At 53.9% G+C, this 22,443-nt stretch overlaps 3 protein-coding genes and 1 long non-coding RNA gene across 7 annotated transcripts; 2 read left to right on the forward strand and 2 right to left on the reverse strand.

The window, feature by feature from the left end:
* Positions 1 to 15: 15 nt before the first annotated feature.
* Positions 16 to 16,463, reverse strand: prr12a (proline rich 12a). Of its 3 annotated transcripts, XM_052069306.1 has the most exons (17): positions 16,420 to 16,463; positions 15,614 to 15,711; positions 14,527 to 14,705; positions 11,937 to 12,094; positions 11,075 to 11,236; positions 6,153 to 10,909; positions 5,738 to 5,959; positions 4,994 to 5,648; positions 4,259 to 4,809; positions 3,402 to 3,518; positions 3,168 to 3,301; positions 2,633 to 3,054; positions 2,438 to 2,557; positions 2,111 to 2,208; positions 1,780 to 1,911; positions 1,431 to 1,526; positions 16 to 1,342 (listed from the first exon to the last, which is right to left on the reverse strand). In XM_052069306.1, exons 2-17 carry the CDS (start codon positions 15,647 to 15,649, stop codon positions 1,208 to 1,210), a joined length of 7,974 nt encoding a protein of 2,657 aa, XP_051925266.1. In that variant the 5' UTR covers positions 15,650 to 15,711; positions 16,420 to 16,463; the 3' UTR covers positions 16 to 1,207. The 3 variants fall into 3 exon arrangements, with proteins under 3 accessions (XP_051925266.1, XP_051925265.1, XP_051925267.1); XM_052069305.1 differs by lacking the exon at positions 16,420 to 16,463 and having other exon boundaries at positions 15,614 to 15,814; XM_052069307.1 differs by lacking the exons at positions 15,614 to 15,711; positions 16,420 to 16,463 and having other exon boundaries at positions 13,615 to 14,668.
* Positions 15,948 to 19,227, forward strand: syt5b (synaptotagmin Vb). Of its 2 annotated transcripts, XM_052069431.1 has the most exons (9): positions 15,948 to 16,096; positions 16,793 to 16,990; positions 17,095 to 17,270; positions 17,415 to 17,513; positions 17,597 to 17,764; positions 17,833 to 18,000; positions 18,082 to 18,196; positions 18,274 to 18,407; positions 18,594 to 19,225. In XM_052069431.1, exons 2-9 carry the CDS (start codon positions 16,798 to 16,800, stop codon positions 18,801 to 18,803), a joined length of 1,263 nt encoding a protein of 420 aa, XP_051925391.1. In that variant the 5' UTR covers positions 15,948 to 16,096; positions 16,793 to 16,797; the 3' UTR covers positions 18,804 to 19,225. The 2 variants fall into 2 exon arrangements, with proteins under 2 accessions (XP_051925391.1, XP_051925390.1); XM_052069430.1 differs by lacking the exon at positions 15,948 to 16,096 and having other exon boundaries at positions 16,671 to 16,990; positions 18,594 to 19,227.
* LOC127603352 (uncharacterized) lies at positions 18,840 to 19,713 on the reverse strand. Its single transcript, XR_007963039.1, has 2 exons — positions 19,331 to 19,713; positions 18,840 to 18,882 (listed from the first exon to the last, which is right to left on the reverse strand). It is a non-coding gene; the product is annotated as an uncharacterized LOC127603352 (long non-coding RNA).
* Positions 19,243 to 22,410, forward strand: LOC127603280 (dynein axonemal assembly factor 3-like). The gene is made up of 10 exons (XM_052069438.1): positions 19,243 to 19,481; positions 20,103 to 20,209; positions 20,288 to 20,381; positions 20,451 to 20,605; positions 20,683 to 20,865; positions 21,007 to 21,252; positions 21,373 to 21,517; positions 21,604 to 21,718; positions 22,095 to 22,169; positions 22,266 to 22,410. The coding sequence occupies exons 1-10, from the start codon at positions 19,400 to 19,402 to the stop codon at positions 22,408 to 22,410; spliced, it is 1,347 nt and encodes a 448-aa protein (XP_051925398.1). The 5' UTR covers positions 19,243 to 19,399.
* The last annotated feature ends 33 nt before the right edge of the window (positions 22,411 to 22,443 follow it).

A 22,443-nucleotide genomic window follows, 5' to 3' on the forward strand; every position in this document is an offset into this window, starting at 1 on the left:
GCGAACCACCCAGTGTGATCTTTGCAGTTTTTATTTGTTTCTCAAATACAGGAGAGTTAAATGTACAGAATGACAAAGAATATCATCAAGAACTGTACAATATTTACACGCCTTATGTCCTTTTTTTTAAAATGGAAAATTAGATTGTTTTCAAAATAAGTATGCACATACATCAAAATGATAAAAATGACATGACTATTTCCTCTTTAAATATCACTTATTTATACTCCTTCTTCCCACACAGGAAATGGACAGTTTACTTCTTTTTCTTTGCATTTCCATGAGTGATGATTGAACTGAAGCACAACAATGTAGTTTCAAATATCGCCCCCCAACCCCACGCTTTTCTTTCTTAACATTATTTTACACCCACTGTATTTGATACATAATGTCGGTCTTAATGTTGTCTGTTCTTCAGCGGAGAGAGGAAGACAGCTTGAATATGCGGGTGACGGTCTGATACTGAAGGTATGCACGATAAAAAGTAGTTCAAATGTTAGGGCAGCAATCCAGCGCTTGTTAAGTTAAAAACCTCATATAAATAATAAAAATGTGTTTATATATTATCACACCGCTGAGTCGCGCTGCCCTTCATGTCGTACAGGATGAGAGAGAGAGAGAGAGAGAGAGAGCATTGATGAACACATCGAATGGTTCGAGTCCATGTTTACGCTGCTCGCGGCACACTCCACGCGCAGTTTAAAAAGCATTCGCGCCCTCTTTCAGTCTTTCCCGAAGCCAACGGCTGATGTTAGTCTTTTCAAAAAAATAATTTATGTAAAAACTAAGCGGTAATCGTTTCTCTTTGAGCTATTGTCTTAGTGACGCACAGTTAACGAGATGTTAGTGGCTCCTCTTGAGGACTTGGCGTTCTCCTCGCTTTCCAACCTGACGCGGGTGGTCCGATTCCTCTTGACCCGCTCGTGACCCCTAATCCGGTGGGGTCCCACCCCTCACAATGAAACATGTTTCTTTAGTCATTGATCAAGAAGAAGAAGAAGAAGGAGAAGAACAAAAAATAAAAAGGTGGCCATCGTTGGCGCCCCGCCCTTCAAGTTCACAACGGGCCGTGAAAATACATCCTCAGATCTTTGAGATTTGAAGAAAATTGAGGGTTTGGCGCGGAAAGGGGCTCTGTACAGTGGGATCCACGGTGTTCCTTATTTTTCTTTTTCATATCCGCTGACTTGAATTCATCTCGTCCATCTCAGGCTTTGGTGCTGAGCGTGAGCAGCTCGATGAAGGAGCCGAAGAGCGTGTCCAGCCAACCCTGGTTGGCCATGCATTGCTGCACCACTTCCTCCTGGCCCGGGTCCTCGGCCGCCTGCTCGATCGTGTTGGTCTACAAAAAAAAAAAAAGGAGGGGGGCGGGCTGAGACTCAAGTACGCGGGCAGGTTAGCTGCGCAAGATCAGAGACGTCTGAGCTTACCTCTTTCTTGCACTGTAAGAAGGTGTGGTATTTATAGTGATGCAGGGAGTGGTACAGACTGTAGATCCGGTAGGAGTCGGATGACAGCTTAAGGTCCTGGAGAAAAAGCAAAAGTCGGATTAAGATGCTAGTCAAGTGTTATTTCTTATTATTGTGAAGCCGCTGTAAAGTGAAGCAGTTTGAACATGAGCACTGCCCTGAAATACAGAATTAAATAAATCACACTAAAATAAATACTTGACTCACGATTCAAATGAAATGTATTGTATCATTGAAATGTATCATTGATTGAAGTGAAAAGCTTCCGACGTTCCAAGTGAAGTGCCCTTTGGAAGAGCAAAATGTGAACCTGTGGTTTAGGCAGGGTTTTCTTGACTCTGTTGAGGGTCTTGCGGTTGTAGGCGTCGCCGCTGAGCTGCACCCTCACCGCTCCCGAGTCCAAGGGGTCCACGATGATCTGGGGGTACGCGTGCACAACCTCCTGAGGAAGCGGACGCGCCAAAAATCAGCAGTCGCCGCACACACATTTTCGTCAACTGCTCCCAGGCTTCCGCAAGTTAAGACCGTTCGATTTTTTCAGTGCCCCTATTCATCGGAAATCGCAGCCAATCACGTCATTTTCACACGAAGGCTCTCTGCTGAAAAAGGAGGTTTGTCTGACAAAAGCGCGACGTAATTACCTGATGCTGAGAGCTCATGTTGACTCTCCTCAGCAACCTGCGCTTCTGTTCGCTGAGGATGCTGTCGATCTTCCTCATGGGGGGGAGGTAAAGCTCATCTGCCGGCCAGTCAAGGTAGAGCGGCAGTCATTAGTCATCCTACGCCAAGCTGCCGCTCGCTTTCATAACACGCGCGGATTCTATTTCCGTCTCGCGCGTAGAACCGCTCCTCCACCAAGGAGATGATGCGGTTGTCTCGTTAGTCGGCGGGATTGCACAAAAAAAAAAAAACACCTCGGCGGAGCGTAAACGCCTGACCGTCGGGAGGCGGCGAGCGGGCATCCTTACCGTCCGTGTCCTCCAAGGCCTGGATCATGTCGGGGTCCAGCGCGGTGCTGACGAGCATTTCCACGTAGCTGCGGAACATCTCCCTCATGGCTCGGTTGTTGACGCCGCCTTTCACGGGCACTGAGAACGGGAGGCGGAAGGAAGTTTGCGCGGAGTGCGACGCCGGCGCTAAGCCGCTACATGCTAAGGCCTTACTTTCATTGTCGCTGGCGGCGTCGTCCGACGAGTCCGAGTCGGAAGAGGAGGGAGCCTCCTTCAGCCACTTCTTGCGCTTCTTGGGGGGAGGCTCCGCCTTCACCCTGGCCGCTTTGGACTTTGGCGGGCGCTCGGGTTTCTCCTTCCTCTCCGGCGCTTTCTTCTCGTCCTTGGGCCTCCCGCGCTCGGCGGCGCGCCGCTCCGCCGCTTGCGCTCGCTTGTCTTTGTCGGCCTCCTTCTCCTTGGCCTGGGCCGCCGTCGCCGGGACCTCCTTTTTCTCCCGCTGTTCTTTCAGAGGCGGCGGGGTCGTTCGCCATTTCTCCTTCTGCTCCTTCTCACGCTGGCTGGACGGAGTCAATCGCTCCTCCTTGGGTTGGGCTTGGTTCGCGGGAGGAGAAGCCATTCTGGGGAAGGACTGGCGCCTGTGACATGTCGACAAATTGAGCCATCTCCATTCTACAAGAGCTCGCTTAGATTAAGACCGTAAGAAGGAAGTCGAGGCGGCCCGATCGTCACGATGAGCAAGGCGGGTTACCTGAGGGCGGGCGTGGCCCTGCGCCAAGGCCTTCGAGAGCAGACTCTGACGTAGTCCTTCTTGTTGACGTTCTCCAAAAACTTGACGTAGATGCGCTGGTAACGTCTTTTAGCATCGCCAAAGTAGCCCAGGTACTGAGGGGGGAGGAGGGGGGGGACGTGTGACATCAGGCACCGCCGCACAAACGGGAAGACGCTCACGCGACGAGAGCGCGGCTTCCTGAGGCCAACTCACGTTGCTCGTGGCGCAGAACTGTCTCTGTCCATCTTTGATCTCCGGGCTGAACTTCTGCAGCAGGGCTTTCTGCACCCTCCAGATGGGCGGAGGCTCCCGGCCCGTCTGCAAGGCCAGCTGGAGCGAAAACACACGAGCCCGCTTAGTAGCTCGCAAAGTCAGTGTGCGTCGGACAAAGGTTCAGATCTCAAGAGGGCATTCCGGAAGACGGCATGCAAACAAGCATCAAGACCGGGGGGGTCTACCTGCGACGTGCCGTCACAGATGCCCCCTACGCTTTTTTTCTTCTGACTTCCTTATTTCTTTTATTTTGGCGGTGCACTTTCCGGAGACTTTATGTCTGCTTCCACTCATGATCAGACTGAGCTGGAAGGCACCGCCGCGCTTTTCCCAGTGCCTCTCTGCCCCCCCCCCCCCCCCCCACAATTATCCTGCTTCCCCTTCGCTCTTGGATCCACTGCCACCTCGACCTCTGCTGTACCTTAACACGACCTGCCTATGTTAAGTTTCAGCGGTAAATAGAGCGCATGCCCTGACCGGTCAACACTTGAATATCTTTCCCGTAGCCGTAAAAAGAAAGCGCTTTGAGATGATTTGATCGTTGAGTGCGCTCAACAGGGGCAAGTGGCGGAGACTCGTAACTTTCCCGAACAACCTGAGCTGAACTTTGCTCCACCCTGGCACGCAAACATGATGCTTGTGCCAATGACTTTCCTTTTAGCGGGTAATTTGGCACCATCTTGTGGCGTCTTGGAGCATTGCAGAAAGAAATCCAAAGAAAATGAGCTGTAAAATACTGAGTGGAATCTGTCCGAGGGACACAAATACGCGACGAGCCGGGTCGCCAGTGCACCCACCTTGAGTGTTCCGATGTCCTCCACCCTGACGACAAACTCATCCCTCTCCCTGAAGATGCCCTCCCCGCCGCTCTCGCTGTCGTCCTCCTCACTCTCTCCCGCGATGGCCGCGTCCTCCTGCTTCTGCGCCAGGTGCAAGTTGGTGTTCTTCGGGGGCGCTCGCTCTTCTTCAGGAGAGGCGGCAGACTCGGGGGAGGGTGTCGGAGACTCCTTTTGAGGGGAAGCTTGAGCAGGAGGAGGCGGGCTTGAAGAGGTGGGAGGAGGAGATGGAGGAGGAGGAGGAGAAGGAGGAGGAGGAGTGTCAGGCGGCAGAGTAGCAGTCAGGGGAGGAGGCGGCGGCGTCTGAGATTTGGCGGCAACGGGGCTCGAAGGCTTCGAGGCCTCCCGTTGTTCCTCCGGGGGCGGAGGAGGAGGAGGCGAAGGCAGCGAGAGTGGCGGAAGCGGGGAGGGAGGAGGAGAGGACGAGGAAGAGGAGGCAGGAGAGGGAGGGACCGAGGGAGGGAGGGGACTTGTTGCTTCAGCAGGAGCGGGAAGCTCCGAGAGGGAGGACACTGCAAAAAAAAAAAAAAGAGATCAAGCCTGAGGACCATTTGACGGAGCGATGGAAAACTCTTCATCAAACCAACACCAAGTCGTGATAAAAATGTATGCCAAACAGATACCTGTTCTTTCTCTCTCTCATCCCCCCCCCCCCAACGTGAAAAAACAGCACCCGCAGCTCGAGTTTGGCCGTACCTTCAAGCTTGGGGGCGCCCAGTGTCTCCAGCTGCGGTTCTCTGTCCTCCATCATGTCAGCCTCCTCATCCCCCGCGGTCCTCCTCTCCCGCTCATTCTCCTCGTCCACGTTTTGGTCCTCCGGCTGGAGGACGCAGGGCTCATTGGGCGGGGCTCGCGCGTGAATGTCCGTCTGAGGGCTAAGGGTGGGGGGCTGCAACGGGGGCGTCAGAGGGGAGGGACAAGGCTGCGGCTGAGGAGGCGGCAACGCGTGATGGATGTTGGCGCTCAGCTGGGGAGTGTCGTACAGGGCGGAAATGGCCGAGGAGATGCTCTTCTGGAGGTCCTGGTTCTTTCCCACCGAGTCCTCCTCATCCGAGGAGAACGAGGGCAGGGTCTCCAGGTTCCTCTTCAGCTCGTCCTCCAAGCGCTTGGGGCTGGGGCAGCCGCCCAGGGCGAGGGTGCCGTTGCCTTCGCCGTCCCCGAACGGGGGCGGGGGCGGAGGAGGAGGCGCCGGGGAGAGCGGCCGCAAGCCCGATTTGCACGGGGAGCTGTCGCCGTCGTCCGCTTCCATTCCGGGGGAAATGTCCAAGCTCGGAGGTCTCTTCCCCGTCTTGAGGAAGTCCAGGAAAGAAGCAACCAGGCCGGCTTTGGACTCTGGGTCCTTCTCATCACCCTAGGGGAGTCACATCCAGCAAATTGGACATATGAGATCAACTCACGGGGAAATGCAACGGAGCGGCCATTGAGCGGGACACCTCTTACCCTTTCCTCCAGGCCGTCCCCATCCATTCCTTCGTTGGCCATCTGGCTCTTCTGCTTGTTTTTGTCCTGCGCCCTGGCGCTGTCAGCGCTGCAAGGACCAGGACTGAGACCGAGCGAAGGGGCCGAGCCTACGGAGCCATCAGACAAAGCGGGGTCTGTGCCAGACAGAGAGTCCGCCCTCAGCAAGGCATCGGAGGACGACATGGCAATTGGCAACTTGATCTATTTCAAAGAAACGGAGAACAAATATGATTCGGGGCAGACGTCAGACAGGAAAGCGCCAAATTGCGGAACGGTTCGGTTGTGAATTGACCTTTGGAGCACAACAACATTTGAAACGGGTGCCTACGTACCGTGAATGTGACATTCCGATCGCTCAACTAGATCGTTGGGGGACTGATGTGGAGCTACTCACCTTCAACGGTGGGATGGGTTCATGCTGTTGGGACTGCTGATGGAGCTGCTGCTGCTGCTGATGGTGGTGTTGCTGTTGGTGTTGGTGATGGTGGTGGTGATGCATCTGCTCCTGCTCCTTCCCGCTCATTTCCATGTACATGTCCTCTCTCCGACCTCCTCTTCCTCTGCTCCCGCGGCCACGCCCCCTGCCTCGCCCCTCCACGCTGAATCCGCCGCCGCCGCCGCCAAGCGCCCCGCCCATTTCGCCCATCATTCCACGCGGCGTGTAAGGTTCGGGCATGGGGCGAATGCGAGGCCTGCCTCTGGGTCGAGGGGGGCCCTCCCTCTTGGGCCGCGTGGGCTTCCGGCCTCTCTTCTTGGGGCCGTCCTGAGGCAAAAGCGAGTGCGCGCCCATGGACGGGTAGCCGGAGGCGTGGTAGAAGTCAATGTCGCCCATTAAAGGACTGAGAGAGCCGCTTCCTCCTCCTCCTCCTTTCCTGCAGCTGGACACCAAATCCGGCAGGAGATCCGGAAGCCTCCGACTGTTCAACCTAATGTCGGCAGGCTGGTCGGCTTTATCCTCGTCGTCTTCAAACTCGTACTCCTGAGCGTAACTTTTCTTGGGCAGCGTGTTCGGGTCCCTGCGCTCCTTCAAGAGGTGAAACGAGCTCGACTTGAGGAGCTTTTTGGGACGAGACGAGCAGAAAATTGGCGACTGGAGGCCCCCCGGAGCCGCCCCCGCGCTCGTTCCTCCGGCTCCGGAGGACATCTTTGCGGCGGAGTTGTTAGCCGCAGCGTTATTGGAGCTCATAGCCAGCGCCGGGTTCTGGGACTGAATCAAACCGAGCTGTTCGGTGTTGACCGTGGAGGGCAGCTCGTGGCTTTTGAGGGAGTCCAGATCCAGAGTCATCGTATTGTTGCCGGGCTCTTCCAAGCTGTGACAATAAGGCTCGTAACCCTGATCTCCATGATGGTGAGCCATCATGTCATAGCCGGCGCCGCTCCCGGCCCCCCCGGGTCCGCCGCCGCTCTGTCCGGCTTTCATGGAGCCCATTGCCTCTTGCCCAGCATGGCTTTCGTTCATCGCCTCCTGGCCTGGTCCGGCGGCACCGGCGCAACTCGACTTGTAGTCCTCCGCGCAAAACATGTCCTCCATGCCCGGGAAAAAGGAGCGGTCCTCGTCCTGGAGAAGGGAGTCGGGAAAGCAGATGGATGTCAGGGGAACAAAGCGATTGCTCTGTTGGCTTTGGTCGGCTTTCTCCACCGGGCTGACCGTGTCAAACTGGTGCTGCTCCGAGCGCTGTTGCTCTAACTGGCTCTGCTGGGGGGTGAGCTGGGACGACAGCGGCTGCTGCGGATCGGGCTGAGATTGGGGGTGGGCCGGGGCGGACGCCGGGGGCATGTGGTGAGGGTGGTGGGAATGGGCTTGCTGGTGTTGAGAGCTGGAGTGCTGCTGCTGCTGCTGCTGCTGGGGGTGGTGCTGCTGCGGGGGCTGCGAAAGGTGGTGCATGTGGGAAGGGGCGGGCATGGCGATTTCAGGCTCCGAGAGGAACGAGTGGAGTTCGGGGGCCGAGTGCGCTTGCGGGTGATGGTGAGACGGGTGCTGCCTCTGCTGCTGCTGCTGTTGCTGTTCCTGCTGTTGCTGTCGGTGGCGCTCGCCGCTTCCTCCGCCGCGTCCGCCGCGTGCGTCCTCCGCGATGGCCACATCGGCGCTGGAGGTCTGGGAAAGCGAGCGCTCCAGCATGTCCAAAGACGAAGCCACCGAGCTTTGTTTGACTTGGCCTTGTTCGTGCGGGTGCGACGAGGGGCCGTGGTTGTAATGAGCCGCCGCCACCTCTAGCGCCTGCGACTGCAGTTGCAGCTGCAGCTGGCTGGTCTGCGACTGCGCTTGAGCCGGATGTTTAGTCGAGCCCAGTCGACCGCCGGCACTCTCCATCGCAGCTTGTTGTTGCCCCATGGCGCGCTGCTGCTGCTGCTGCTGCTGGGGGTGAGAGTCCATCTTGTGGTGTTGCTGATGCTGCGGGTGGGAGTCCATTTTTGGGTGCTGCTGATGCGATTGGTGGGAGTCCATTTTATGGTGCTGTTGGTGTTGCCGATGCGTTTCCATTTTGTGGTGCTGCTGCGGATGCTGTTGGTGGGCGTCCATCTTGTGGTGCTGCGCATGAGGCTCCATCTTGTTGCGGGTCGTGTGGGACAACACGGACTGCAGGAGGTGCGGCGGCTGGTGCGACTGATCGCCGGGGGAGTCCATAAGAGACGCGGCGCTTTGAGACTGAGAATGTTGTGGCTGCACATCCGGCGTTTTACGAGGATAGGGGATTTCGCCGCGCTCCTTCTTCTGCAGCTCCATCTGGCCGTGCGGTGCGATCTGCGAATGGGATGACACGTGCGGATTATGGGAGGAGTGTTGGGGAGCCAGGGAGTGCTGTGCGTACGGGTCCCCTCGTCCGTAGTGGACTACTGAGCCCAAGTTGTCATGGTGAAGAAGGTGCGAGTGCACCTGTTCGGCGCTGCCTCGCCCCCCACTACTCCTGCCGCTCCCGGCGGGCCTCTCGTTCCTTTGCTGTGGTTGGTGATGGTGCTGCTGCTGCTGTTGATGATGATGCTGCTGCTGCTGCTGCTGTTTCTTTAATGACATCTCCAGCTGGCTGTCCAGGCCTGAGATTGACCCTCCAGAGTTTGGATTTCCCACCCCAGAAGAGGACGTGGCAGTGTGGGTGCGGATGACGCTTTGGGGGTGGTACCTTTCCTCAGAGGACTTTCCCATTTCATAGCCGAGCCCTTTGGCAGAATCAGAAGTGGGCGGCGCCGACTGAGACTGAGGCTGGCTTTGCTGGGGTGTCTGTTGGGGCTGCTGTTGGGAATGGTGATGAGAAGCCTGGGGGGCGGGACTGGCCTGCGCCTGCAGCAAGTGCTGGATCAAGAACTCGTCGTCGTCGTCGACTTCCTCTTGGGACCGCTGCGAAGCCACTCCGAGCATCGACGTGTCCGCCTTTGTTTTGGACGAGGCGGCGTGATAAGACTGAGGCTGGGAGCTCGGACCTCTGGTGTCGGGGTAGCCCTGCGGGGAGCTGAGGAAAGTGGGAGAGAGAACAGACGGGATGTATTTATTGGTACCCGCGCCCCCGGGGGATTGCGTGGGGCACGCCGGCACCGGGGAGTGCAGGCCTGGGCGGATGATGCCCGAGTTTCCGGATGGGGAGGGACTAGAATCGGGAATGTGATAAGACGCTCCTCCGCCGCCTCCTGCGCCTCTCTCGCCGGCCATGCCGTTTCCCGCCGCCCCTCCCGACGAAGAGTTTCCACTGGCCGGACCGCTGCCGCTTCCTCCGCCGGATGCCGCGCTACCCGATGAACCGCTCGATCTTAAAAGCGCGGGGGAATGGCCCGGGGCGCCGTAACCCAGTGACGGGCTTCCGGCCCCGCCTAGAGAAGGCGGAAGCGATCCGTAAGCCGAATCGGCCCCGTACATATCGGCGGGGTATGACTGGCTCCGCCCCCCTAGGCTTCCGTAGCCTTTTCCACCGGTACCTGAGCTCAGGTCCTGGGCTTGCGGGGAACTGAAGCCGCCGTAGGATTGAGCGAGGTGAGAAGTAGGGGGCTGATTGGGAGAATAGGACTGCGCCTGCTGCTGGGGGGGAGTCTGACCGGTAAGAGCGGAGGTGGGGGTTTTGACGGGCGGCACGGGAGAACCGTAGCCGGAGAGGCAGGACTTGGGCAGGGATTGAGGTGTCGAAGTGGAGGTGGGAGGGGCCTGTTGCTGCTGAGGGGCCGGGGCCGGCGGGGCCGGTTGAGTGGGGGGTTGCTGCCTGGAGGGGGCCGCGCCGGAGTTCGAAGCGGGCGCCGAGTTGGGAGGGTGAGCGGCCGAAGAGGAGGACGAGGAGGAGGACGACGACGACGACGAGGTGGAGGAGGCGGAGGATGCGGACGGAGGTGTGAGAGGAGTTCTTGAGGACGATGCTGAACTGGCAGAGGAGTAGCCGCTGCTGGAGCTACTTTTGCTACCTTTGGCGGCAGAGGAGGAAGAGGAGGAGGAAGATGAAGAATACGGGGGCTGGATGATGGGCCGATATTGCTCCGTACGAGAGGAGCCTTTGTGGTCCGACGAAGGGCTCTGGTCGCCCAGCGGGCTGCAAGAAAGGCCGGCGTGCCTGTGATGGCCGGCTATTTGTTGATAGCCCGCCCCCCCGCAGCTGAGGTAGTGCTGTAGGGAGTGGGCGGCCGAGGACGAGAGCTGCGCCTGCGACGGCGCGGGCCGCTGGTAGTGCTTGATGACGCTGTCCTGCCTGGGCACGGCCCGCTCCTGAGCAGAGTTGGACTGGGACTGGGACTGAGCTTGCGGCTGGGCCGAGGAGAACACCGAGGCGTTGTACAGCTGCGACGACTGGTCTTGGAGCTGCGACGACAGCAGGTTAAATTGGTGGGACTGCAGGTGTCGGGCAGAGGACGCCTGGGCCGACGAGGCGCCCGTCGGGTCTTGGCCGCCCCGATAGGCGGCCGCCGCGGCCCCTTGCGACGACAGCAGCCTGTCGAAACCCAGGCTGGACTGGGAGGGGGCTTTGATGTGGAGTAAGGGGTCGTGCGGGGACAGCAGACCGTTGGACGTGGGGCTGAACGTGGGCGTGTCCTGGAGCGAAAGCGAGGCGCCGGGAAAGGAGCGGCTGGAAAAGGAAGCTGGGTGCTGATAGGCTGAGAGAGCGGAGGAGGACGGGAAGGAGCCCGAGCCAGGAAGAGCTCCGGAAATGAATAATTCCGGAGGAGCAGGTGTGTGCATCGCTGTTCAACAGGGGGGGGGGGGGGGGGACAAAAAAAAAAAGAATGGCAAATGATTTTCGTCGTCCACTTCATGCAAATCAGAATCATGACCTATCAAACGTCATATTGACAGCAGGCCACCTTTGAATGTCAACACATAAGGGAAGAGAGCAAACGCAGTCCTACCCGTCTGCCAAGATGGCGTGCGGAACTGGGAGAGCAAGGAAGAGGCCGAGGGGGGCGCCTGAGGACCCCGAGACTCCAATGCCGAAATCAGATTCATGACTGAGGCGTCGGGGGCCGAGGGGCTGGCGTGGTGCAGGCCAGTGTCAAACAGCCCCGACAGACCTTTTAGAAACAAATACGCGGCCATGAAAAATGCCGCCACAGGCACTTGCATATTTTGATCATGTATCAACAAATAATAATGATCGCCGTCTCCGCTTGACAACTTTGCTACGGCAAAGAGTGAGCGTGACAACAAAAGCCCAAGATATGATATGTTGTTAATACTTGGCTAAGCTTACTCGACGGTGCTGCGGGTTGAAATTCTGCCTACTTAAAACAACAAAGTGATATTGGAAGGTAGCGGGCGGTAAATATAGTCCTCAGACTCCATCCGTCTTGGGTTGAATATTTTTAACTATCAGCACTTGTCATGCCGGTGCTTCAGTAATGGATTTCACCCCCCCCCAATCCACTTGTAGCCTGCAAAGTAATTCAGCGACAGTGAATTATTTTCGCTCTTTGATTTGTAGCTCACGACAAAGTGACGTAATATCACCGAAAATCCCCCTCGGAGGAGGAACTCAGCGCTCGGGCTTTTAATTGCGTTTACAGGAAATGACAAAAATTGCGTAGATCATACTCCCGTGGTCTTCAAGTGAAGAAGTGCATCGCTGTTTGATTTTTTTTTATTTATCCCAACTGAATTCATTCAGGTTGCGCGCATTGTTCACGCACACGTCTAGGCTAGGACTTACATGGCCATCATTCATTCCTGCGGCCCCTAATGTTGGGGACACGGGAGGTATGACATTTATCTCACCCAAACTCCGTCCAGCTGCTCCCCAAGCCCCGCCTTGGCCGGAGCTCCCTGGGTGGTGATTGGTGGCATAGCCCTGCAGAGGGTGTGGGGTGGCGTAGGCTTGGCGGTGGAGGAGCTCAGAATCAGGGTGGGATGATCTGGAACTCCCATAGACAAGACTAGGAGGAGGAGGAACGATGAAGTGTCATTAATTTCTGCGCACATTTGCATAAACATCAGCCGGAAACTAAAAAAAAAAAAAGGTGACAGCCGCTTTCCGGAATCCCATCCCATTTAAGCGAGTTAAAAACTCAAATCTTCCCATGATGAAAGTCATCAAGACGCTTGATTTTGTTGCAACTACGACAGTCATTCAATGCCAGCATCAAAATGAAACTCAAGAATGGGATTTACATGAGACATGTCATGTTTTTAGAGAAAATGAATCGTGATGATGCTGGAGTACTGCAACAAAAAAATGCACACGTGACTAATATGACATGCCTGAGGTGAACGTGCAATGGTTGGCTTGCCGGCCGTTTGCGAACATGTTGGCAATTTGTGCCGGCTTGCGGGGAGCTCCCCGCAGCAGCGATGAGCGCAAAGCACACACGCGGCCTTACGTGTGTGCAAGGTCAACATTTTGGGGTGAAAAGCAACCACATTTGTGCAGCGCTGTACATCACAACTACCTCGTACAATTGAAGGGACGAGCTGTTCAATGATTACCGTCGATGAGGCTCACAAACGGGCGCTACTCATCGACGTATGGAGAGTGACAAATATCAGCACCGATGCCATCATTTGGACATGGCATGGCGTCTAAAACGAGACGCCAAAACGTTTCGTGTTCGAGTAGCGGGGTGGGAAAATGTGCTAGAAGCGGCTAGGTAAGTGATGCTAGCAGGCCGCAATTGACTTCCTTGCAAAGCTAGCTCGCGTGCTAACGCAAAAGGTAACAGGTCTCGTGAATGATTCCGGCTTTTTTTCCACATTATAACCACGTCAGCATCAAAATTATCATTCTTAGCATCAAATCGTGATGTCTCCTTGCCCTTGCAATTTTTACCGAAACAACTGAATGCGGTTCGAATGGTCGGATTTCATTATGCAAATGAGGCTGCAAGAAGCCCACCGCAAATCATCTCCAATCATGTCTGGGGCCAAATGCTGCAAAAAATTGGAATATTTTCATTGCAATCGAACTAACCCCCCACCCCTTTAACGATGGCTCCACCAATGCACCTCCAATTTTAGTTGATGTCTGTCAGGAGGGGGCTGCTGTGGAGCTTTTTAGCACCATTCGAACCCATTTATTTATTTATCAGAGCATGCCCAAGCCTGCAAAGTGAAAAAAAAGCCTGTGGAGACGCCACCACCACTTCCCATCCACCATCTCCAACATCCACGTCTAGCTAAAAAAAACACCACCGTCTGTCTGTCAATCGCATTCAATTCAACCCCCCCCGCACCCCCCAAACCTTTTCCTTTCTCCACCCCGCCCACCCCCACGACACGCACACCGCTCCATTGCTGTTGATAATGTTATTACTATGCAACTCTTTGAGATGACAATGCATCGGCGTAACGAGTGCGTGTGTGGAGCGCGAAGCCAATGGCGACAATGTGTTTACACGGCTCCATGTAAGCACTGATGCATGCATGCGTGCATGCACATTGTCTGGCTTGTGCCGATTACCTTGCTTTGGCCGATCGCTCGTAACTCCATCCTGCTCCAGCGCCCAAATCGCCGAACCCTGTTCCCGGGTAATTTCTATCCATCTATGTGGAGGGGGGCGCATGCGAAAGCGACGTCGCAAGGCGGGGGAGGAAAAAAAAATCCAGTCTTTCCCGAGCTCCGTTTCAGGCAATTTTCCCCGGTTTCATAAGCCAGTCCTCCGGAGTGGAAAACAGCATATTGAAAGAGAAATGGAGGGGAGGAGGAAAAAACTGGATGAAAAAAAGAGGGGGGTCTACGGGGTTATAATCCAACCAGCTCGATAAAAGACACTCTTCCTCATTTTCCTCCTTCCACGTTTATCATTTCCACGAAGGTAGTCCGAATTCGGTCCGGCTCATGATGAAGATGTCGCGGATTTGGCCGCCAATGGGCGAAACGCTGATGAACATTTGATTTCCAACGCGTCCCCTCTTTTTCCTCTCTCTCTCTCACTCTCTGTCTCTCTCTCCGTGGTGCCTCCTCCCCTTTCTTTGGGCTAGTTTTTTAGGCTACGCAGCCTAGCGCCATATAAAAATATGGCAAAGGACAGGCTGGACATCCACGTTGGTAGCGAGCGTTCTCACTATACACACGCGCACACCGCAAGCGGAGAAATCCCTAATTTGAATGTTTGTCCTTTTCATGCAAATGTCCACCGCCGTGAAGCACCCCTCCTCCTCCTCTGTCAGGATGCTAACAGCTAGCCGCATAAGAATAAAAGGGGTGTTATTTCGCCCTCAGTAATGCCAACTGCGTACGTGCACGCCTTCTGGTATTCAATTAAAAAGCGCCCACATATAGAGGAAGTGGTTATAAAGTACAAAGCGAGCGAGGAAGATTAACCAAAAAGCAGGCCGGCCGCGTTTTTAAAAAAAAATAATACATCTTTACTCATTTTCATCGGGGACGCCATTTTTGAAGGCGGCTCTCTCTTCGTCCTCCCCTTTCCTTTCGTCGTCTCTCCTCGCTGGAACACTCGGCTCCGCGTTCGAGCTGGCCTCCCCTCCGTTCGCCAACTCGTCTGCTAACCAGCTCGGCATGCTTTTCCAAATTTTCAGCTCATTGTTTGGCTAATGAACGAGACAAAACAGGACAACACACGGGAAACTCGATATGAGGTGTTGCGCTAAACATTTGGACTCGGACAAATCTGTGCCATTGCGCAGACAATTTTGTAAATAGGTCTTAAGACAAGAAGTCGAATATATGCAACAGTTGGTCCATTTAATACATACAGTGGTCATAAATGGCAAAGTATGCTGAAGCATCATCTCAAGGGGGACTGCTGACTACTGTACCGTATTTCTCCTGATACTAAATGCAATTCAGGCATGCGTCAGTAGACGGCACACTTGAGCACGATCAAGGTGCTGTACGAACGGGCCAAAACAATAGGGACACCTGCCTAAGACCTATGAGACCCAAAACAATATCTCTCATTTCTGCCAGTGGATTACAACTACATATTTATATATAATTAACTTAATATTAAGTATTGCTCTACTTAAGTGGTAAGAAGCACTGACCAACATTTATTGTTTCCACCCAAGGCCCGGGTACCAAATACACTGCTCACCGCTACCAAAATACGTTTATCGATGAGCCGGAGGCCATATGTGCAATATTTCTGTACTACATTGAATCAATAGTATTTTTTTGTCACACGGCACAATCTTAACGCAAAAATATACTCAAGATAAAATAACCTTTATTTGTCCCACACTGGGGAAATTTGCAATGTACAGCAGCAAAGTGGGACCTCCACGTTAGCCTGCAAGCTATTTTTGAGAATCCACTTTTATGACCGGCGAAGAGTAAACACTACTGTAGTTGATCGAGAATTGAATGGCTAACAGTGTGTGATGGTCAACTCATGTTAGGAACCTGAAAAAAAAACTATCCATCCATTTTCCGATCTGCTTATCCACCCACGTTTCTCTCGATTGTTGGCGATCATGCGGACGCATGAAAAACTGACCAATGGAACTCGGCGAGGTAATCTGGCCAACCACATCCAGCGGTGAACTGTCTGGCTGTCAAAATGGAGCAGGAGGGAAGCCTCTTCGACGCCTTGTGCTTGAATGATGGAGGAAGGAAAAACAAAACGCACATTGTTCAGCAAGGGTGATGTCGTTCGCGTGCAAAAAGCAGAGTTCCCTCGTCTCGTGTGTGTTGACATTCGGCTAAATAGAAAGCAACAGATGTGTGGTCGGCGTATTAATATGACAAGGAGGGGGAAGTGGTGATGGCGATGATGGGGGCGGGGGGTGGGGGGGATTAAGTCCCAATGTTGCTCTAGTGATTTGCCAGGGCTTTAGCTTTGATGGAAACGGGCACAGGGAGCCTGCCAGTCGTGTCGAGGGAACGATGGCCATCTGACGCCTTCCGGGGGCAAAAAGAAAAAAAAGCGGCTGGCAAACTTGTGACATCAGGGGAATAAAGCGAGGATCCTATCTGCAAGGTAAGATTGATTGGGTTTCATTGAGATGGAGTTCATCCCCAAAGAAAGAGCGGCTTCCGCATGACGTCAAGAAACACTTTGAAAATGTCTTGCATACGTTAAATTACAAGTGAAGCGCATCGGTGGTTGATGGTCGCAAGGATGCTTGCTTTGCTTGTGAGGGTCATGTTGACGAGTGATGTCACATCCCGACAAAAAGCCACTTTGCCTCATCGGTTTACGTGATTTGTCAAATTGTGCCGTGGGAGCATCCAAATTCCTCGTTTTTCCTCTCGATTGTTGGCGATCAAAGTGGGATGAGAGCGGACGCATGAAAAACTGACCGATGGAACTCGGCGAGGCAATCTGGCCAACCGCATCCAGCGGCGAACCGTCTGGCTGTCAAAATGGAGCAGGAGGGAAGCCTCTTTGACGCCTTGTGCTTGAATGATGGAGGACGCCATTTCAGGGATCCGCCGTCCGGATTCATTTTGTCCAGTTACTGGAATTCCAAAGATACCTGCGTGCAAAAGCAGAGAGTTGGGGGGGGGGGGGGGGGGTGGATTGGTTGGTAGCAAACAGAGGGATTAGGGTCAGCCATGTCGAGCTGGGAGCTTAGAGATGTTCTCCGCTCCTCCGCTGCGGCGCAACAAGCGGATGCGAGGGATTACACGTACGCAGGCCGCAGCTGCGCCGTATACTTTCTCTATTTGGCAGCTGACATGCGGCCGGTCAGGAGCGGTGGCGGCGGCGGCGGCTTTCGGGTTCGAAGGGCCGCCGAGCTGCCCCATAAGGAGTCCGAGGAGGAAGTAGTCCACCACCAGCACCCCCCCGCCGAAGACCACAGCCGCTCCGAGCATCACGACTACAACCGCGTGAAGGACAAGTTCATGAACGAGCTTGAGCGGCTACCTGGTGAGTGAGCTGCTCTCAGGTAGGCCCCCCCCCAAAAAAAAGCGCATGAACCGGGGGACCCGAAATGTATTCCTCACGTTTTTCTCTTTTGAATCATCCGGCAGTTCCCATGTGGGCGGTGGGCGCCATTGTGGTGGTGATCTTGCTGTTGGTGGCGTGCTTCGTCTTTTGCCTTTTCAAAAAATGCCTGGGGAAGAAGAAGAAGCCAATCAAAGTGAGAGAGAGGAAGACGGGGCGGCGCAGGAAGGCCAAGCAGGGCGAAGGCGAGACGGGGGACAAGGTACGAGAGCGCGCGCTCGCTCCTTTGGGTTTTCATTCAACCGGCCAGATTGACAACAGAGAGTCGACGCCCTGAAGAAAAGAGCTGATACTCGCCGCGATGATGATGATGATGATGATGATGATGATGATGTCGTCCCGGTAGGAAGGGGAGGTGAAGAAGGAAGGCGAGGAAGCAGAGAAAGAGCAGGAGAAGCTGGGCAAACTGGAGTTCTCTCTGGACTACAACTTCACAGATTCCCAGGTGGCCCCCCTGCGACCCAAACCGGTCACAAGTCAAACGCAACAGCCGTCACTCACCCGCCGATTGTTCTCCTTCCCGTCAAGCTCATCGTGGGAATCCTCCAGGCTCAGGATCTGGCTGCGATGGACATGGGGGGCACCTCGGACCCTTACGTCAAAGTCTTCCTGCTGCCTGACAAAAAGAAGAAGTACGAAACCAAGGTTCAGCGCAAGAATTTGTGTCCGGTTTTCAACGAGACTTTCTTCTTCAAGGTGCGCAAACCGGGTGGGATCCATTTGGTGCTCGTTGCCCTTCTCGTTGATCACTCGCTTCTCTCCAGATCCCCTACGCGGAGTTGGGCGGAAAGACGTTGGTGCTGCAGGTCTTCGATTTCGACCGGTTCTCCAAGCACGACATGATCGGCGATATCAAGATCCCGATGAACAGCGTGGATTTGGGTCAACCCATCCAGCAGTGGAGGGACTTGGAGAGCACCGAGAAGGAAGAGGTACGTTCCCACCTCGCTCCGCATGCCTTTGTCCCCCCCCCATCTGGCGAGCCCGGTTTTCACACGGGCTTCTCTCGGCAGGAGAAACTGGGCGATGTCTGCATCTCTCTGAGATACGTGCCCACTGCCGGGAAACTGACGGTGAACATCATGGAGGCAAAGAATTTGAAGAAGATGGATGTCGGCGGCTTATCGGGTAACGCGCGAGCGACTCTCGCCGCTGAAAGTGGGAATCGACCGAATTGACATCTGGCTGCGTTCTTCCTTTTCAAGATCCCTACGTGAAGATCGTCCTCCAGCAAAACGGAAAACGCATCAAGAAGAAGAAGACGACGGTCAAGAAAAACACGCTCAATCCTTACTTCAACGAGAGCTTCAGCTTCGAAGTCCCCTTTGAACAGATACAGGTCAGCTTCCGCCGTCCCGGCAAAAAGGGGAATCCTGTAACGTAGCCTGACAAGAGAGGGAGAGCGGGCGCACAAAGCGCCGACCCATGGACAAGAAATGGCTCAAACGCACACGCAAATTTGCAATCGAACCGAATCGCCGCAAAGGACAACTAAATGGGAGCGTTTTGTCTTTCCCCGCTTCAGAAAGTGCAGGTGGTGATCACGGTGTACGACTACGACAAACTGGGCAGCAACGACCCCATCGGAAAGACCTTCATGGGTTACGGAGCGACCGGCGTGGGCCTGCGCCACTGGTCCGACATGCTGGCCAATCCCAGACGTCCGGTAGCCCAGTGGCACACGCTGCTGCCCGAGGAGGAAGTTGATGCGGCGGTCAAAGCCAAACCTCGCTGAAGACAATGTGCTGGGTTGTGGCCCCCCCCACCTCCCCCCTCCTTTGGTGTGTGTCTCTTCCCGATTATTTTTGTTTTCACTGCAAAAAACAAAAGCGAATCGGCATCAAATGCTTGGTTGATATGATTTTATTTTGATGCATTTGCTGGCTGTGCCGTTTTCCATGCGTAATGTTTCCTTTGGTACACTTTGAACAAGCGTAGATGTCAAATACAGATAAAAAAAAAAAATCAGACTTTCTTTTTTGTTTTACCCTTGTATGTCACTCAAGTTAAAACAAATGTCATGTGCTGTGTATATGCTCTGTGTGCAACTCTTGATATGTCTTTTTGAATGTCCAGCTACTTTGCAGCAAATATAAAACAATCTTCCAACAGCAGAAATACTTTGTGGACTACCATTTCCGATTTAAAGGTGAAAACGCCAAGCAGCTGTGTGTACCAAACAGAGTCGCCGTTGCCTAGCAACAAAAGCACAACAAGCTCGCTCGTAGGCTAACTCGTGCCTTAAAACTCGCTGCAAGACACTCACGGTTGTTTGTTTGGCGAGGAGCTTGTGCTCTCCCCGAGCCTCCACCGAAGTCCTCCCGGGACACGATGAGCGCCGGACGGCCGTCAGAAGGTGCGGGCTGCATCAACTGGTGGGGCTTCAGCCCAGCTCGAGACCTCATCAGTGCAGGTGAGCACAGTTGCACTTTTGCCTGCAATGGCTTTGAAAACGTTCCGACGTTCATACGTTACCCAGTTTTATTTTATCCCCCCCGCCCCTTCTCTCGGGTATTTGAACAAGGTCACTTGAGCGAAAGAAAAGAGCAACAATACGTATGTTTGTCATCAATTGCGACCAGTTCTCACGAGAAGAGGAAACTGAAAGCTTGCTGGCGACTCTTGCTGTGAACTCTCGCGAGACCGCGACAGTTTGATTAAAGTCAATACATTTTTGAAGAGCCGGACGATCAACAACAACTCAAAAAAGTGGCATTTAAAGAACAGAATACGATCAAATAAGTATGTCACGTAGAAAAGGCGACTTTAAAACATTTATATGTCATTTTATGATCACCACGCATAAAACAAGCATGGACAGGACTAGATTTAGTTTTGGAGCCTTTAAAAAAAAATTTCATATTTGAGAGTCATTGACTAATTAGACTCAATAAAACTAGAATTACAAAAGGAAATAAAATCACGTGAAAAACGTCAGTTTGAGATCTTCACCAATTCATGAAGTGCTTTATACAATTAAAAATAATTTTGCCCAAAGACTTCATCAAATACTTGCAGTCTCTGTCGTCATCAGGCCCCGCGAGACACGAAGGGGAAGTCAACGTCTTACTGGTCGGCAGCGGAGACCCGAGACATGTCCTGAAGACCTTGTCGGGTCTGAAGGACGAGGACATCCTCAACGTGAGCCTAACGTCTTCTAACCCCCCCCCCCCTCCCCCCACAAACGATGTGCAGCAAAACATGTCTGCTCCAATGCAGGTATGGCTGTTTGAAAACAGCATGGAGGTGGTCGCCAGACAGATGCTGCTGCTTTACGTGGCCCTGACCCCCCAAGAAAGGATGGGACTTAACGGTGCGCGTGTCTTTTGCACATTCAGCAACAGAAGGGGGTGCTGACCGTGGCGTTTCCGGCCTCTCTTAGAAAAGACCGAGCTCTTCCTGGAGGTGTTCGGCAACAGCGTGATCCGCAGTCAGACGGCCGAGACCCTGAAACGCGCGGCATCGCAGCTTTTGCTCCACGTCAGCGACATCCCAGGGTCCGACGCGCACCCCTGCCTCAATGCGTCTCTTCTTAAGGTGCGCCCGTCAGCGCAGCCGATGTCACACATCCCATCCTGCCCACACAAAAGGCTGACTTGTCACAATGCGTCCAGTTTAAGGAGCGGGACGAGCTGGCCGGGATTTTTAAATCCTGGATGGGGGGCTCTTCCTCGGATGCGCCCGTCTCCATTTCCAAAGCTTGGGATTACCGGGTCAGGCAGCACCTTGGGACACGCTACGACTCCAAGAAAGGCTGTTTTGACTGGGACCTTACTATGAAGCTACATGAGAAGGGGGTAACGCGTGCACACACATGTACTACTTTGTGCTGGCCCCACCTTAACATTAATGCAAATGTAACGAAACTGCAGATGTTGGTATATATAATTTTTTTTTTTTGCGCTGATTCAGAATTTCTTCTTCTGCCGCATCCACAGTGCAGCGTCATTAACAAGCATCAGTATGTCCGGTGGAGGGAGAGCGGCCTGGCCTTTGAGCTGAGGGAAGGCGTCTACCAAATAAGCAACCCCAGCTTGCTGTCCTCTCGGGTTTTCAATCAGAGAGGCGACAGAGTGGCGCTCAGGGGGTACTGGGGGGACATTGTGTCCAGTCCTTACCTGGCCTTCGGCATCGAGACTCAAGACGAGAGCTTGCTCAAGACACAGAACGGCCACCACATGAAGGTAAAAAGGCGCACGCCATCGTTTCGGATTCTGGTGGCAAAAGTACTCGCACTTCAGTCAAAGTGTGCAACCCCCCCCCCTGCCCAAACAAAATCAGATCGTTATTTGGTGTATCCGCAGACGGCACAGGACATTTCCTTTGCGAACGTGCAGGAGTTGGTCCAATCTCTGTCCAGGAGACAAGAATGCCACGAGACTCATCAGTCAAGCACAGAGGAGGAGGAACACGCAGCCTCAACTCTTGAGCACTCCATGTCAGTCAACGGTAGGCGCAGTCTCGGGCTGCTTGAGCGAGTCAACGGGCTGGTGACAATGTGATTTTTTTTTTTTGGGGGGGGGTGTCTTTTGCAGACCTGATGCGTCTCAAAGGGCTCTCTGTCAACTTTCTGCCTCTGGATTCCCTCCAGAAAATGCCAGAAAAAGAGAAATTTGCCCATTTCTACCACATCGTCCACTTCTCGGCCAGGTGACAAAACAACAACGACAACAAATACCGCACGGGCCCAAGAAACCTCAGCAGAAGCGAAAACGTTAGATTCCCAAAAAGGTCATCCAATGATTATTGCACTGAATTATATGGACAGCCGATTGCCATATTTCTATCCCATGAGCAAAAGGCTGATTTTTGATCTAACGAATTAGCAAAAGATGCTAACTGGCGAATAAGATACACCTGGCCTCCGCGTTGTTGCCAAACGAGATTTGCGATTGCAGCGCCAATAGTGGGCCTCGCTAGATCGCGAAGGGGCAGGGAGGGCATCGTGTCATCCGTCGTAATTCACCACGCCAGCCGTATGTCGCTGACCATGTTTTTGGGCTTTCTTCCGCGAAACGCCGTCAAGCTGCGTGCACCGCTTGGGCCCGAATATCCGGCAGATTACAACGCCAGACGCCGTGCTCATCGTGGAGTTGGCCAAGTGAGTTTTTTCTGGGCATCAAGGCTTGTTACCATGGTGACAACATAGTCGAATGCAGCACCGCAGCTTGAGCACCCCACTTTTTTGCCCCCTCAGGTACATATTGGACCTGACTAAAGAGCAAGAAGCCGCTTTTGCCGAGCGAGTGTGCGGCTTGTGCCTGGAAGCCGGATTTCTACCATTGTCTGGAGCGAAGACTGATGACATTCACGCTCTTTTTCAAGCTCGTCAGGACAAGTGACGGCGTTTTGTACTCAGTCGTACTTGCTTTGTC

The sequence above is a fragment of the Hippocampus zosterae genome, chromosome 7 (assembly GCF_025434085.1).
Source record: "Hippocampus zosterae strain Florida chromosome 7, ASM2543408v3, whole genome shotgun sequence".
In the NCBI taxonomy this organism is placed as follows: Eukaryota; Metazoa; Chordata; class Actinopteri; order Syngnathiformes; family Syngnathidae; genus Hippocampus; species Hippocampus zosterae.